General features: G+C 35.3%; 2 protein-coding genes across 3 annotated transcripts; one reads left to right on the top strand and one right to left on the bottom strand.

Annotated features, from left to right (window-relative positions):
• Window positions 1-289: 289 nt before the first annotated feature.
• Window positions 290-11831, top strand: LOC109341767 (myosin-2-like). Of its 2 annotated transcripts, XM_019579740.1 has the most exons (25): window positions 290-441; window positions 563-1214; window positions 1447-1548; window positions 1644-1787; window positions 1881-2031; window positions 2134-2161; window positions 2310-2478; window positions 4215-4278; window positions 4397-4410; window positions 4487-4571; window positions 4998-5101; window positions 5206-5344; window positions 5619-5737; window positions 5832-5984; window positions 6085-6174; window positions 6849-6926; window positions 7226-7384; window positions 8023-8220; window positions 8460-8665; window positions 8738-8873; window positions 9298-9427; window positions 9746-9856; window positions 9951-10063; window positions 10477-10683; window positions 11120-11831. In XM_019579740.1, the coding sequence occupies exons 2-25, from the start codon at window positions 762-764 to the stop codon at window positions 11585-11587; spliced, it is 3621 nt and encodes a 1206-aa protein (XP_019435285.1). In that variant the 5' UTR covers window positions 290-441; window positions 563-761; the 3' UTR covers window positions 11588-11831. The 2 variants fall into 2 exon arrangements, with proteins under 2 accessions (XP_019435285.1, XP_019435284.1); XM_019579739.1 differs by having other exon boundaries at window positions 290-1214.
• A 2740-nt stretch (window positions 11832-14571) lies between these two features.
• LOC109341766 (chlorophyll a-b binding protein 13, chloroplastic) lies at window positions 14572-16369 on the bottom strand. Its single transcript, XM_019579738.1, has 3 exons — window positions 16039-16369; window positions 15774-15935; window positions 14572-15177 (listed from the first exon to the last, which is right to left on the bottom strand). Exons 1-3 carry the CDS (start codon window positions 16177-16179, stop codon window positions 14668-14670), a joined length of 813 nt encoding a protein of 270 aa, XP_019435283.1. The 5' UTR covers window positions 16180-16369; the 3' UTR covers window positions 14572-14667.
• Between the last annotated feature and the right edge of the window lie 403 nt (window positions 16370-16772).

The following is a 16772-nucleotide window of genomic DNA, read 5'->3' on the forward strand; positions in this document are numbered from 1 at the left end:
GAAATGCACACGCCACTCCTACCACGACAAAAAATTCAAATTTAAATTCAAAACTATTATTTTAACTTATCTGATTTTTCCCACTGAGAAACAAAGAAGAACAAATAAAGAAGCCATTTTCTATTATTTATTTGCAGTAAATTATACAGAAATTTCTTAATATCTAACTTAATTACACTCACCTCTTATTATTTCTGAAATAGTACATTCAATGAAGGTGATATACTTAAGTGAGTGTTCTCAGTCATTTATTTAATTTTATATGTTTGGTTTTAGAAACACACAGAACAGAAGCAATTTTCACAAATCCGCTATTGCTTCTATCTCTCTCTGTTTTCTCTCAGAAGAAGATTGCTTTCTCTCACAACACAACAACCTTAAGTCCTTAACCTTATTCTCAAACTCTTCTTCTTACTCTTCAAACCTCGTTACTCACGCTTTCAGTAATAGAAAGTAGAAACCCGTGCTGTTGCGCATACTTGATTTGTAAAATTCAATTAATCCATGCAAAAACCAACTCTCATCTCTTTCAGAACATTGATTTTGTTTTTCCTTTGTATTTTCCGTTGTACCGATTTTTTTGATTCCTAGTTAGACCGTTGAACTAGTGTTCTGGACCTCAAATCTCAAAAGGGTATCTTCAATTTCTCATCTTTTCGTAATGCAGTGGTGAAACTCAAACTGGGGTGTTGAAATATTGAGTTGGGTACTTGAATTTGCGATTTTGTTTAATTTCCAATTTTGTTGGAGGAACCAACAAAATGATGCTATCAGCTTCTTCATCTTCTCTGGCGAGAAGTAGTCTGGAAGTAATGCTTGATTCCCTTCGCCAGAAAGACGAAGAAGACGAAAAGAGGCGGAAGGACTCGCCTCCGGCATTGCCGCCTCGTCCGGCCTCAAAGGCCCGGCTTCCTCCGGCGAGGCGGTCCTTGCCAAACAACTTCAATGACTTCAAGGTTAGCAGTGATCACAGTGCTGGAGAGTGTCTGCCAAGTGGACTTGATGCCAAAGAAGATAGCAAAATGAAGGAAAAAGAGTTGGGATTGGAACAAAAGAGAAGTAGTAGTAGTTTTGGGAGCAAGAAGGTGAAGATGGATTTGGATTCACCTTACATGGCTACATCAGAAGAGAACATAACACTTTTGACATCTACTGCTTCATCAGAGAAAATTGGAGAGTTGGAAAATGACACCATTTCTTATTTCATCAAAAAGGTAACAACAAATAAAAAGGGTTGAGTTATGTCCTGTGAGTGTTGTTGATTCCTGATCGGTGTTTAAATATAAGCTGTTGCATTAACTTGGATGATGAATATTTCTTGCTTAATTGCTACTTTGGTTTTTAGCCCTTGTTCCTTATAAAAATTATGTTTCTAGCTATTATCTATTTAGATTTTAGAGTTATGTATGAGCTTCATGTTAATTCTTTTGTGGTTGTCTCCTCTAGAAACTTCGTGTTTGGTGTAAGCAACCGAGATGGCAGTGGGAACTAGGAACTATACGGTCATCCTCAGGAGAGAAAGCATCTGTTTTACTATCAAATGGAAAGGTAAGTTTTCAAGCTTTTCTACTCTTTGAAAGATAGTGTTCAATTATGAGTATGCAAGGTGACATGTTGTTTATGCCATTGAGTTGTTACTTCAGGTTATGAAAGTGGCAAGATCAGAACTCCTACCAGCTAATCCTGATATTTTAGAGGGTGTGGATGATCTTATCAAGCTCAGTTATTTGAATGAGCCATCAGTTATTCACAATCTTAAGTTTAGATATTCTAAGGAGATGATTTATGTATGTATTTATTTTTCTCTGCCCTTTTCGTTTACTTCGCCGACCATCATCATCTATATGTTCTCATATGCTGTTTGTTCTTTCTGTGTGTAGAGTAAAGCAGGGCCCATCCTGATTGCATTCAATCCCTTCAAAGATCTCCAGATTTACGGCACTGGTCATATCTCAGGTTACGGGCAAAAATTTAGTGATAGTCATCATGTTTATGCTTTGGCAGATGCAGCTTATAATGATATGATAAGAGGTGAATGAACTTCTCCCTTGTGTCTTTTCCTTTGAGATCTTTATGATGTACCTGAATTATATGTTTTATAAAGGTTTTTTATTTGGTTGTTGCATCTTGCAGATGAACTAAATCAATCAATAATCATAAGGTCAGCAACTTAGCACATTGGGAGCATTGTTTTACTTATGATGATTAATTTATGTTTCTGTAATCACTAGCATTGAATTGTCATAATAATAATACGATATAATTGCTACTTTACTTGTTAATAGTAACTTTAGGAATTTTGTTTGCAGTGGTGAGAGTGGATCTGGGAAGACAGAGACGGCAAAAATTGTCATCCAATACTTAGTTGCTCTTGGAGGTGGCAGTTGTGGGATAGAAAATGAAATTCTTCAAACAAATTGTATACTAGAAGCTTTTGGGAATGCAAAAACATCTAGGAATGAAAACTCTAGCAGATTTGTGAGTTTGTGTTTCTCTTAAGTATAATGGAAATTGCTCCTGCTATTGTTTTATAAAATTTCTATAGCTTGCTAGGTTTCCATCAAGTATGTTCATAACATTTTTTAATTTTAATCTTACTTTCACAAGTTATTCAATGACGACCCAAGAGATTTTGCACTCAGATAGGATAAATACTAGAGAGGAGGATCAAAATTGTACATTTTATTACATAATTGAGAATCAGAGGTAAATGTATCATTGAAAATTATAAATAATAACAAAGCAGTTGGATGGGATAATATCCCTATTGAGGGTTGGAAGGTTTTAGGAAAGCGGGTCATTAGTCGGCTCACAAAGGTATTTAATGAGATTATAAGGTCTAAGAGGATGTCAAATGAATGAAAGAGGAACATATTAATCCCAACTTATTAGAATATGAGACATATACAAAATTGTGCGAACTATATGGGGATTAAGCTTATAGTTCATACTATGAAGTTATGGGAGATATAATTGAGTGAAGGTTAGAGCAAGACACATATTACCGAAAATAATTTGGTTTTATGCAAGGGAGGTTGACCATGGAGGTAATTTACTTGCTATGACGTTTGATAGAGTGATGTCGAAGGAACTAAAATGACTTAAACATGGTTTTCATTGGTTTGGAGAAGGTGTATCATAGGGTGCCTATAAAAGTATTATGGAAAGCTCTAGAGAAGAAATGAGTATGTATTGCCTCCATCCGAGTAATCAACTATATCGATAATGGGGCTAAGACTAATGTGAGAACACAATATGGGGTCTCAGAAGAATTTCTTATTGCTTTAGGCTTACACCAAGGATCAACTTTAAGCTCATATCTTTTTACTTTGGTCTTGGATGTGCTTATTGATGCATGCTTTTTGTAGATGATATCATCTTAGTTGGTGACTCAAGAGAGAAAACAAATGAGATGTAGGAATATGGAGACAAGCTTTGGAAGCACATGAATTTCGTATAAGTAAAACGTAATATATAGAGCGTAAGTTTAGCAAGAGACACACAAATTCTACCGTAGAAGTGGAAATTGAAGATTATACCATATCACAAGTCACAAGATATAAGTATCTTGGGTCAATCTTACATAACAATTGGAAATATATGGGGATGTAAACCATAGGATCAAGCAGGGTGAATAAAATGGAGAAGTGTGTCACATGCAATATATGATAGAAACTTGCCACTCAATGACTGGTTAGCGGTAATATATGAATAAACTATAAGGCTTGCAATATTGTATTGAAATGACTGGTTGGCGGTAAAATGTCAACAAGAGAATACAATCAATGTAGTAGATATGAGAGTGTTGTGTTGGATGAGAGAATCCACTACACAAGATAGGATAAGAAATGAATGCATTAGAGAGAAAGTTAGGGTAACTTCTGTTGTAGAAAAGGTGGTTTGGCATGTGGGAGGAGATCGGTAGAATCCCCAATAAGGAGCGTGAATCTAATGGAGGTTAGTCCAACTTATAGATGAGGCCAAGGTTTGGAAACCATTGGTGAAATTATCAACAATGATTTGGAAATCAACACTTTGTTAATGAATTATTTATGGTAGAGCATTATAGTGTTGTTTGCTCAATGTAGCTGACCTCATCTATTGCGATTAATGTTTGGTTGTTGTTGTTTTAATTTTTGAAGATACCTAAGCAATTATGGGTGATTTTTAAAGGCTGAGAAATTTAATTGATTTACATTTTGACTTTGGTTCAGGGAAAGTTGATTGAAATTCATTTCAGCTCAATGGGTAAAATATGCAGGGCCAAGGTTCAAACTTGTAAGCATGTTCAAGCTTTATATGTTACTTCAGATGTGCTCATTTTTTATTCCCATTTCTATTGAAATTGACTTGTTTTTTGGCTGTGTTTGTCTTAACCCAACCCATACTCGAACAGTTCTGTTAGAAAAGGTAATTTGCAATTTCCTATTTGAACTAAATGTTTGTAGTTTTTCACTTCTGAAATAATCATGTCTCCTGTGAGCAGTCAAGAGTGGTTCAACTGGGCAGCAGTGAGAGATCATATCACATATTTTATCAGCTTTGTGCTGGAGCTTCATCTGGTCTTAAAGGTGTATTTTCTTAGCAATCTATCAACTGATTTGGATACTTGTGTTCTTTTATGTGTTTAATCATTTCTCCTATGACATATCACATATATGCTTAAATGTATGGATTTATTAGCCAAGTGTTGGAATGGCATTTAGCATAGTATTATTTTTAAGGAAGTCCATTCATTTATACATTGTGAAAGAATTATACTATTTTAAAGGGACAATTATTAAAATTCATGCATTATGGCGCCGTTAGATTCATATAGCTGACTTCACCTAGTGGGATTAAGGTTTCGTCAATTGGTTGTTGTTGTTGTACAAATTAATCAACATCCATTTCTGCATGTGAAATTATAAGTTATCTCTGCATTGTGTTTTCTTCACCAACTTAGTTGAATATATAAACAAGTTCACTCATATGGATTCATATTCTATCCTCTGCAGAGAGACTAAATCTTAGATCAGTCAGTGATTATAAATATCTTAATCAGAGTGACTGCATGACAATTTGCAACGTCGATGATGCTAAAAAGTTTCACCAGCTGATGGTATTTACTTGACAGTTTCTTCCATGTACAACAACCTCTTTAACTTTGTTTATGGCCTCCTAAGGTCTCATGTCACCCCCATCTTTCATCTGTGTTTCCCACAGAAAGCGCTTGATACTGTTAGAATTTGCGAAGAGGATCAAGAGCTGATCTTTAAGATGCTTGCTGCAATCCTATGGCTGGGAAATATATCATTCCAAGTTATTGATAGTGAAAATCACATTGAGGTTGTCGATGATGAAGGTGAGATTCATAGCGTATATATCATGCCTTGATGGACTACTTGCACCTTGTGCTGTTTTATGTATCATTGAATTCTTAATGCAAGATGGGACTTAAATTCTTTCAAATGTCCTATATACTATACTGATCCAAATTATGTTTTTTCCCCATGTTGTGTATGAAAGGACTTTGAAGTGTTTCAGTTTAACTGCGATTAAAATATTAAGTTGAGTGCATATATGAAATTTCACTTACAACATAAAAGTGAAATTAATTTATCTAACTGTTTTGGCAGCTGTAACCAGTGCTGCCTTGCTCATGGGTTGCAGCTCCCAGGAATTAATGACAGCATTATCTACCCATAAAACCCAATCTGGTGATGGTGCCATTGTTAAAGGGTCGACATTACAGCAGGTGTGTTTAGAAATTAAACAACTCAATTGTTTTATTTTCTTTGGCTCCTAAATGCTCTATTTAACTTTTTTTGGGTTTCACATTCTATGTTCAGGCAATTGATACCAGAGATGCAACTGCAAAGTTTATTTATTCAAGCTTGTTTGAGTGGCTAGTAGAACAACTTAACAATTCACTTGAAGTGGATAAAAAATGTACTAGTAAATCCATAAGTATCCTTGATATTTATGGGTTTGAGTCCCTCAAGGTGTGCAGTCCGTATGAATGTTATACTCATGTTTCAACGAATATTGTATATGTTCTAAGTCTTGTATGTGATCTAATGGTTTCTTGATCCTCTTTTTCAGAAAAACAACTTTGAACAGTTCTGTATAAATTATGCCAATGAGAGGCTTCAGCAACATTTCATTCGACATTTATTTAAACTTGAGCAGGAGGTTTGCAACTATCTTAAGTGTTAATAAGTTAATATTGCTGTGTATTGTGATGCCTCTTACCTTTAATTTGGATACAATAGTGTGACACATTTCAGCGAATTGTGATTGTGTTCTTGTGTTTTAAGAATGCTGATACAAACTAGTGTCAATGATATCAAATTAAGCAATAACATCAATGAACAGAAATAAAACTGAGAAAAAGAAATACAATAGAATAGTGTCTATTGTCCCATAGAAAAGCCCCTATAGAGCGCTATCGCCCTCTACCCATAACCAACTTAATGTTATTTTCCAAAAAGATACCTCCTACCACTCTCTCTTGCTATTTCAACCAAAATCAGTCCATGCACTACCAAACTTCTGCAATCATACTCTCTCTTTCTGCAACCTCACCTAGTCATTCTCTTTTGGTTTGTTTCTCCTGGTGTAAACATGCCAAAGGTTGAGCACGTGACTCGTTTGATCAATGAGTTGACCCCTGGGGCCTGCTTCATGCTGCTGGACTCTATCAAATGCTGTTTTGATGCCTGAGTATCTTTAATTTAATTGCCACTGTGTGAATCCAGCAATTATGTTTCTTTTCATTTAATATCACAATAAGCATCTGTTCTTCAATAGAGTTGATATACATGACAGAAACATTGTAATTTACCTATTTTTTGGTTTTGTTTCAGGACTACAAATCTGATGGCATTGATTGGACTAAAATAGATTTTGAGGACAATCAAGAGTGCTTGGATCTCTTTGAGAAGGTAATTCAAGTCATTCCTCTTTCCCTGGAAATAAAGTCTTTGTTATGGTAGTAGTTTCATTCATTTCCAGACATTATGCTTTTCAATAAAGCATATTATTTTCAAATCCCGGAAACAACCTCTCCACTTTTGGGGGTAAGGCTGTGTATATCTACCCTCCCCAGATCCCTCTAGGTGGGAGCCTCGAGCAATGGGATGCCCTTTTTTAGATATTTTGCATTCTGGTCTCCCAGCGGCTGCATTCACATTATTCTTTGTGATTACTGTAGTCATTATTTAATCCGTTGCAAAATGTGCAGAAACCTCTTGGTCTACTCTCTTTGTTGGATCAGGAATCAAGTTTGCCCAAGGCTTCTGATCTAACATTTGCCAACAAACTTCAGCAGCACCTGGATGCTAATCCTTGCTTCAAGGAGCAAAGAGGCAGAGCTTTCAGTGTTCGTCACTATACCGGGGAGGTTAGTTGCTGCACAATATTTTAGGAGCTCTGGTAGTTAGTTGCTTCCAGATATGCTTTATTGTAATTTGTAAATTTGAATTAATCTTTCAATGTACTTGTTATAATTTTGCATTCTTTTCCCCAATATTGCATAAACACTAGAATATAATGTTTAAACATCTTGGTATTCATAGTAAAACATAAGACTATAGAAACAACAGTACTAACATCTGTTTATAGTAACCTGTCTCTTGTATTATCTGGAATATAATCTTTTACGATATGTGATTTGCAAAGGACGAAGTTTCTGAATATGATATCTTTAGTTGTTTCTAAATATGATGGTGCCTTGTTCTCTTCCTGGTGTTTTTTATTGTCTTTCTTTACGTGCCACTTAATATCTTATGACATTGAATTTTGGGTCCTTTACTTCATACAATAGAAACATTTGGGAACAATGTCATTCAGATGTAAAGCATGCAGTCACGCATCTTAGAGATGTTTTATAGCTGAACTTTTTTGCTAAGTAGATATAGGCAAATCCTTCTTTCTAATTTTTTGTCTATGACTTTAGTATTGTAGAATGTATACCATGGAAGACAATTTTGTTTTATAGATTGTGATTTCACTTTTCACTAACATCTGGACCTCTACCAGGTTTTGTATGATACAAATGGCTTTCTAGAAAAGAACAGAGATACACTGCCTTCTGATTCTCTCCAACTCCTGTCATCATGTAATTGTGAACTGCTGCAATTTTTCTCTAAAATGTTTAGCAAGTCTGAGAGTCAATCAAATTTCCTCCACACAGTTGCATTGAACTCACAGAAGCAGGGTGTTGGAACAAAGTTCAAGGTTTGTAGCATTTCCTGAGCTCATTATAGCTTCACAAATATTTGGAAAGAAATGATTGTTATGGCTTCTTACATAAGATTAGGACATATGTGCAGGAGATGATTCCGGCCGGACAATTAACTTTATCCTGATAATGACATTATTTAATCACACAGCACATAAATGCTAGGAGTATACTTAGAAATATGTGAAATGCCATAAAGTGAGGGTAATTAGTCTAACTACTTTCATAATTTTAGGGTCAATTGTTCAAGTTGATCCATCAGTTGGAGAGCACCAAACCTCACTTTATTCGCTGCATAAGGCCAAATAATAAGCAGCTTCCAGGCATTTATGATGAAGACCTTGTCCTACAACAGCTCAGGTGCTGTGGAGTTCTAGAGGCTGCTAGAATTTCAAGGGTTGGATATCCTACTCGAATGACTCATCAAGAGTTCTCCAGAAGGTAGTGACGAAACCTCCTATGTTTTTAGGATTATCTTGAATGGTGGTTGATTCTGTTCCTTCATGCATCTAGGTATGGGTTTCTGCTTTCTGAGGCTAATGTATCTCAGGATCCATTAAGCATCTCTGTATCTGTTCTGCAACAATTTCATATTCCTTTTGAAATGTACCAAGTTGGCTACACCAAACTGTATCTTCGAGCACAGCAGGTGTGTCAATGATTTTTCTCACTCTTCTGTTTTGGGAGCTGGAATTCCTTCTTGTACTTTCTGTGCTTTTTACCCTGAATCATGTAATTAGATTTATAACTACCTGACTATAATTTGGTATTATGGAAGACAAGTCATGCTTTCACTCATCAAAATTGTACTTTAAGGGTCTGTTTGCGAGTTGATTTTTGGAGAGCTAGGGAGGGAAAAGGAAAGCTTGGGAGCCATGAAATACACTTGTTAGATGGCTCTCAAGCCTTTCTTTTCCCTTCCTTCCCCTCTAAAAATCAACTCGCAAACAGACCCTAAAGAGCTCAATCATTATATGCTGAAACTGTCATGTCTTGGTTTAATTTGAGTTTCTTTTCGTTCATATTATGGTTTCTCTCACCTGGTTTGTTTTCTGCCCTGGTTGGTTTTTCAGATTGGTGTGTTGGAGGATAAGAGAAAACAGGTTTTGCAAGGAATACTCGGGATTCAAAAATGCTACCGCGGTTATCAAGCTCGCAGTTTTTTCTGTGAATTTACAAATGGAGTGACAACATTACAATCATGTACTGCCAGAATCATTATCAGTTTCATTTGCAACAGAATTATCTGCTATTTCTTGGCATTATACACATTTTTCTTCAGTTCTACGCAAAATTGTCAAGTGTAATATTTTTCATAAAACATAATATTGACAACAACAAAAAACGACTGTGCAGTTTGCCTTCTACTTCTAATATCCAATTAAAAGACCTCATTGATATACATTCATTTATGAACTTTATATGCCTAAATTGATAACTAAAATCGTAACATTCTTTGACAATTATTCATAACATTGGTTCAAGATTGTATTTTCAATTGCTATATTGGTTACATTTCAGTTGTTCGTGGAGAAATTACGAGAAGGAAATATGGTGTTACAGTGAAATCTTCCATAACAAATTATACCAAAAAACTTGAGGAGATGCATGCAATCATACTACTACAATCTGGTCAGTATGGTTCTGTTTTACGGTGGAATTTTCCCTCAGGTGGAATGTTGCATGTTATTGGCTTATTTATATTATACCTTTCCTTTTCATGCAGTAATTCGTGGGTGGCTGGTTCGAAGGGGTGCCAGTGGCTTGAATAAGTTGAAGAGATATCCTGAAAATGCAAAACCTAGGCGGAAATCACGTGTGGAGATGGCAGAAGTGAAGGTATTTTACTAGCACTTCACTCCGGTCACATTTCTTGGTGTTTAACTTAGATAACTCCATCTATGTGGTCATTTTACAGTTATTGTTATTGCGTATGGGAACAAGATATTTTCTTGTTCTTATTTCTTTCTCTCTGACTAAAAACTTGTGGCAATTTGGAATGCCGAATCTAACATCATGCTATTTTCAGTTCATTTCTGACCATCCTTCAGTAGTATTTCTTAGACTGTGGGAATTTAAGATTCCCATATTTGTTATAATAATTGGAAATTATTCAAAATGAGCAAGAATGTAGTTATCCATATATGGTAGCACATAATTTATTATAGATAAACCATTAAATTTCCTATTTATCTTTTAGAAAGCTCCCAACAACTCATGATTAAGATCTTTCTGTTTTGTTATGGTTTCAGCAAGATATGTCCAAAGAGCAGCTTCAATCAGCCTTAGAAGAACTCCAAATGCGGGTTGGCAATGCAGAAGCGATCGCAGAGCAAAAGGAAGAGGAAAATAGTGAATTGAAGGAACGGCTAAAACAGTCTGAGGAAAGGTGGGCTGAATATGAGGCAAAGATGAAATCGGTGGAGGATGCGTGGCAAAAACAGATGGCATCTTTGCAAGTAAGTTTGGATGAGTCCTCAATTTTTGACAAACTATTGTGCTATTGTAATGGATGCAGTTGATTTCTCAGATCAAGTTAAACCTAACTATTTTGTTTAACTACATAAATGAGTCCTTGCTATTCCTCTTCACCATAACCAAATAAATTTCATCAAAAAACTGAACTTGGATAACTCGTGTTAGTCTTGTCAAGGAAGAGTTAGGTGGAAGTTTTATAACTTGCTAGTTTGATATCAAAATGGATGTACCTAGTTTTTCGTCGCTAATAACATGCTAGTTTGGCATCACTATTAAGAGAAAAAATTAAGCTCAGAGTAATTTGTTTCTGTTGATTTTGTGATCCACTATGAGTTTGTTGTAGCTTTTACTGGTTAATCAGGTGAATAAAGGGTTTTAAAATTCTATAGAATATTCTCTAATCCAAGTCCAATGCAGATGAGTCTTGTTGCTGCTAGAAAGAGTCTTGCTTCTGAGAACGGTACTGTTCAACCTGCAATACATGGTGTTACTTTTCCTTGCTACTATGATTCTGAAGATGCTACTTCGATGGGATCTCGTACAACTTCTGTGAGCACACCTATGAAGTTTATGAGTGGTCTCTGTGCCCCTGATGGAGGGAGACAGTGTAATGGTACTTTGACTACAGTTAGCAATCTGATGAAGGAATTTGAGCAGCGGAGACATAACTTTGATGATGAAATGAAAGTTCTGAACGAGGTCAAACCCGGGCAGCAGTCTGCTAATGTGAATAATATTCAACAACTTCTGAAACTTAAACATAGATTTGAGGGATGGAAGAAGCAATACAAGGTTAGATTACAAGAGACAAAAGCAAGGCTTCATAAATCAGACGCGGGGAAAAGTCGACGGACATGGTGGGAAAAAGTAAGCTCGAGGGCATAATAACATTCAGTTTCCCAACACTCTTTGGTGAACTATTGAAAAGCTGAAGGATTCAGCCAAAACGGTCAAATGATTGTTGACATAAACTGTCCTTTTGAGGAGCTGCTTCTTCTATATGTCACCAGGACACATGATCAAGTGTTAATGTTAGCATTCTTCTAGCTGGTGAAGGGAAATTAATTGTATATCTACCAATTTTATTACCTGGTGGGAGTGTTTTAGGCTGTACATAATTGTAGACATGAAGGTGTCATAGTTGTATTGAATAATCTATTATGCTCATGTATACTTGTTTTTCAGTGAAAAACATGTATATTCTGTTGCTGATGTGATCTAAAACTCAGCTCCAAAGATATTAAGTATTGGTATCTTCAATGTAATGGGGACAATTGTCTCTTTTGTTGCTCATATATGTTCTCTCTACATAAACGTCTAGTTAGAAGTGCTCCATTTTTCCCACACATGAGAATAATGGTCTTGAAATAACATCATATTTCTGCAAAATGTGTATTAGTAATTGACTAGGACATTATGACATTTTGTTAACTGTTTCTCTTGGCATCTGCAAGAATGGCAACCAGTAATAGTATCCACTATCCATGTTATTTACTTTTTATATTGATCAGAGTAATTCTATGCTGGTTTTGTAGTTCTAAGATAAGTAAATAATGGCAGGGACTTGTTTATCACAAGAGTTCCATTATTTTATTTGTACACCAAAATTGATCATTGTGAATACCAATTTCGTCTGGGGTCTTTCTAAAATTTTAAAGGAGTTCATGGGCTGGTTTGTGATTAAGGAACACTGATAGAACTAAGCAACAATTACTTAAAACTCTTCCTTAACCCTAACCTAAATCTAAGTGAGGCTATAAATTGCCCCACTTAGTACTAACCTTACACACTCAGCGGCCTTATCTCATTTTTGAAATACATATTGTGCAGCTTTTTATTTAAAATCTGACAGACCCATCCAACTTAGGTTATCCTGAAACACTAAGCGGTTACTATAGTACCTTGAGCAGCTTTTTTTGGCAAACCAAGAAGGGAGAGGACGAGACTCCATTAACCAAGACAATGTAGAAGATTCATCTCTTTCTTAAACCCATCTCAACCCACTGTTACATTTTTTCATTTCTTGTTTAAACTCATTGTTATATACATGCACATATTTCATATCTTGATACATTAACACTGCCATTTTCATTTTATAATTTCATGAACATGAATCCTATGAATCCTATAGCATAAACAAAAAAAAAAAGCAATCTTATCCTAACACAAAAAATTAGCTACCACACCATTACTTCAACGATCTTATCTTTAAAGAAAACATCGACACTTTCTAGCAAAAATGAATAGAAGAACATCAACAAGTAGATAAGTAGCCTTATTTCATTTTAAAACACACACTCAACAGCCTTATCTCATTTTCAAAACACATTGTGCAACTTTTTTTAAAAATAAATCTGATAACCCCATCCTTAAACCATATTACAACCTAGGTTATCCTTAAACACTAAGCAGTTACTAGAGTATCTTGAGCAGATTTTTTGGCAAACCAAGAACGGAGAGGAGGAGGATCCATTAACCAAGACAATATAGAAGGTTCATCTCTTTCTTAGACCCATCTCAACTCAGTGTTACATTTTTTCATTTCTTGTTTAAACTCATTGTTATATACATGCCATATTTCATATCTTGATACATTAACACTATCATTTTCATTTTATAATTTCATGAACATTAATCCTATGGCATAAACAAAAAAAAATCTTATCCTAACATAAAAACTCAGTAGATACCACACCATTACTTCAACGCTCTTATCTTTGAACAAAATATATGCACTTTCTCGCAAAAATGAATAGAAGAACATCAACAACCAGATAAGTAGCCTTATCTCATTTTAAAACACACTCAGCAGTTTTTAACTCACTGTTCTGTTTTTTTCCATTGTTAAAAGTCATTTTTATATATACATATTTCATATTACGTTACTTTGACATAACCATTACCATTTTCATTCTATTACTCCATGTTCATTAATCCTATGGTATCAACTAAAACATAAGTCAAAAGGAATGGGTCTTCTTCTCCTTTATCTTCTTCCAGCGCCTTCGTTTTCTAGTTCCTTTGTTTTTTAAAACTTCTTTTTCTTTTGTTTAGTTATTTGTTTCATGTATGTTTATTTAAAAAACTACCTATGCATCAATCCATTATTTCGGCTTTACTGTTTAGCCGGCATATATATATATATTGTTTGAATTTTAGTGTTTAGTTACTGTTAGTTCTTATTTTATTTTGTTATGTCTTATTCATTGTAGTGTTTGTTATTTGTATTGTATATGGGTTTTACATGGGTATATTATGCCGTCTAAAAAAGAACTTAAGAGGCTTATGTTTCTTTTTCTTAGAGTTGCAGGATTAACTTTATTTAAAATCAAAACTCTTAAAAAACTTTAGGGTCCGAGTAAGTGATATCCAACCTGAGTCTTATCTTCCTATTCTATTTGAGTTGAATAGCGGTGTGCGATCTTGAACTGCCTATTCTCTCTCTTAAATATGGATAAGGTGGTGTAGTCCAGAGTTAGACCTTCTTACTTACCAAAAAACAAATACCGAATTCATAAGCTTTTGAGTATACTTAGTTTTATGCGATAAATGCGGGTACCGTTTGATAATGGGCGGGCAAGACGTAATACCTTCCCCGATCCGTAACCGACTCCCGAGTCTAAAGATCTAGTTCAAAGGCCAAGTATTTCCGTTATTTGGGCATCGAAAGGGTTTTTCACGTTTTGACCGTAAAAAACATGGTGGTGACTCCAAATTAGTTGCGTGACTAGTGTTCGGCCGAAAATCGGGGTGCGAAAATCATGACTCTTTATTTTTAAACTCAACATATTTATTTATTTTTACTCACTTTTTATATTGCCTTATGTTCTTGTTTAAAGATATTAATGTAGGATCTCCCTTGATTGAAATGAACTTTAAAAAACACTAATTGACATATTTGTGATAATAATCTACAGAGAAATTTCCATGTCATTCATACATTACAAGCATAGATAATATAATGCTTAAGAACCAGGTACAAACTTAGTGGCATAGACCCAAGCATTGTTAGCAACAGGGTTGTCAAGGTGATCCAAGAGATTCTCAAGAGGGCCTTTACCAGTGACAATGGCTTGGACAAAGAAACCAAACATGGAGAACATAGCCAATCTGCCATTCTTGATCTCCTTCACTTTAAGCTCAGCAAAAGTGTCAGGGTCATCAGCAAGACCAAGAGGGTCAAAGTACTGACCCCCAGGGTAGAGGTTATTACCCTCTCCTACACCGGGAAGGCCATTGATCCTGAACCCTTCTACAAGTCCCATCAGAACAACTTGGAAGCCTAGCACTGCTAGAATGCTTTGTGCATGAACAAGGTTCGGGTTCCCCAGATAGTCAAGGCCACCTTCTGAGAAGATTTGAGCTCCAGCTTTGAACCAAACTGGTTCCTTGAAGTCTACTCTAACCCACTTTTCAAGCACTTCTGGTGTGATGCTGCCTAGTGCTCCAAGCATCGCCCAACGCCCATGAATCACCTTATTTCACATCACAATTTAGTATATCTCATTTTATAGCAAATGATACAAGAATAATATATATTGTGTGCAGTGGAGAATCAGATTGCAAGTGTGCAGAAAATGATATGAGACTAACTGTAATCATATGGTGAAAATTGAGTATATATGAGGTGATGTGTGTATAAGACTATAAGTGAATTTCATGTCTAGCACTACTCATGATATGACAGGCCCACCAAGAAAATATTCTATTTGCAAAATAGAAATTGAAGTTCTTGCTTTCAGGTAGTTTCCTTGCACTAGTTGTTTGTTGAATGCTATTACTACTTTTGTTTAGAAGTAACATCCTATACTAAATCAGAAAAGGCAATTAACATTCTTTAGTATGTAGGATCTCCCTTGATTGAAATGAACTAAAAATGCAGTCTAGTGCACTAAAAATGTAGGGTCTGAGGAGGTAAATGTACGCAATCTTATCCCCGTAAGCAGATAAACTGTTTCTAGGATATATCATATCATTCTTTAGTATACAGAAGCTTAATGAATGATTAATTGTGCAAACATGAAATCTTTGAGGGGTAAAAAAGAATAACAAAAGAGACACTGTATCTAACCTCAAGAGCCCTATTCTTGGCAAATGCTTCAGGGTCAGCAGATAACCCAGCAGTGTCCCATCCATAATCCCCTGGGAATTCTCCATTCAAGTATGAAGGTGTCTGAGCTGAAAAGGGTCCCAAGTATTTCACCCTGTCTGGTCCATACCACAATTCATTTCCCTAATCATTCATGAATACAAACTCCACTATATAAGCCACACAACACAACCCAAAAAAAACACTAAAAACTCTTAGAATACAAGTATAAAATACTAATAAGTACCATGGTGTATTTTCCATTTCCCATGGAGACAAAATCTCTAAGAGGGTTGGCATTTGTTCCTTTGTTTTGGCTAAGGAAAGTGGTTTGTTTAAGGACAGTGCTGGAGCTAGCTGTGGCTGCCATTAATGTTGCTGCTGCCATTGCTTCAACGCCTTATATCAGATTCTATAGTGGAAACTTGAAACCTTAAATTACTTTTATAGAACACAATATGAATGGCTCACAGAAACTTGTTGAATGGAAGTGTGTGTAACATTATTATGTAGGAACTAGGGAAAGAAAATCTTCAGATGTGTGGTTAGGAACACAAGAGTGCAAGTTTGTAATAACTCACAACCAATGAGAAGGGTTTGAAGGATTTTTGGAATCTCCAACTCATATCTTTCTATCCACATTTTATCTTAACGTAATGATTATTTTGTCTTATTTCAGAGTTCAATTATTTTATATAAACATTCAGACGTTAGTTAGAACATAACATGATATTATAAAATACTGAACTCAAATTTATCCGCAAATTTATTCTACTCGTATATATACTTCTATATCTATTTATATACGTTAAAACATAAGGTAACTTTTACTGGAGTGTAATTATCACTTCTTATTTTGCCCTTCACATTATTTAATTTTTACAAAAATCATATAATCCTAATTAACCACGACAACCACATTAATTAACCACATTTCTCACTTTAGACTAAACATTATCATAAACACACAAAAATTATAAT

This window comes from Lupinus angustifolius, unplaced genomic scaffold (assembly GCF_001865875.1).
Source record: "Lupinus angustifolius cultivar Tanjil unplaced genomic scaffold, LupAngTanjil_v1.0 Scaffold_643, whole genome shotgun sequence".
NCBI classification, from domain to species: Eukaryota; Viridiplantae; Streptophyta; class Magnoliopsida; order Fabales; family Fabaceae; genus Lupinus; species Lupinus angustifolius.

What these genes read in the sequence shown, in the direction of transcription:
- LOC109341766 (XM_019579738.1), bottom strand. Translation starts at nt 16,179, where the DNA reads ATGGCAGCAGCAACATTAATGGCAGCCACAGCTAGCTCCAGCACTGTC. An exon ending in GAAATGGAAAATACACCATG is followed by an intron (nt 15,936 to 16,038) that starts GTACTTATTAGT and finishes ATGAATGATTAG; the next exon opens with GGAAATGAATTGTGGTATGG. An exon ending in CCAAGAATAGGGCTCTTGAG is followed by an intron (nt 15,178 to 15,773) that starts GTTAGATACAGT and finishes ATGTGAAATAAG; the next exon opens with GTGATTCATGGGCGTTGGGC.
- LOC109341767 (XM_019579739.1), top strand. Translation starts at nt 762, where the DNA reads ATGATGCTATCAGCTTCTTCATCTTCTCTGGCGAGAAGTAGTCTGGAA. An exon ending in TGAGGTTGTCGATGATGAAG is followed by an intron (nt 5,345 to 5,618) that starts GTGAGATTCATA and finishes CTGTTTTGGCAG; the next exon opens with CTGTAACCAGTGCTGCCTTG. An exon ending in TGGAGATGGCAGAAGTGAAG is followed by an intron (nt 10,064 to 10,476) that starts GTATTTTACTAG and finishes TTATGGTTTCAG; the next exon opens with CAAGATATGTCCAAAGAGCA.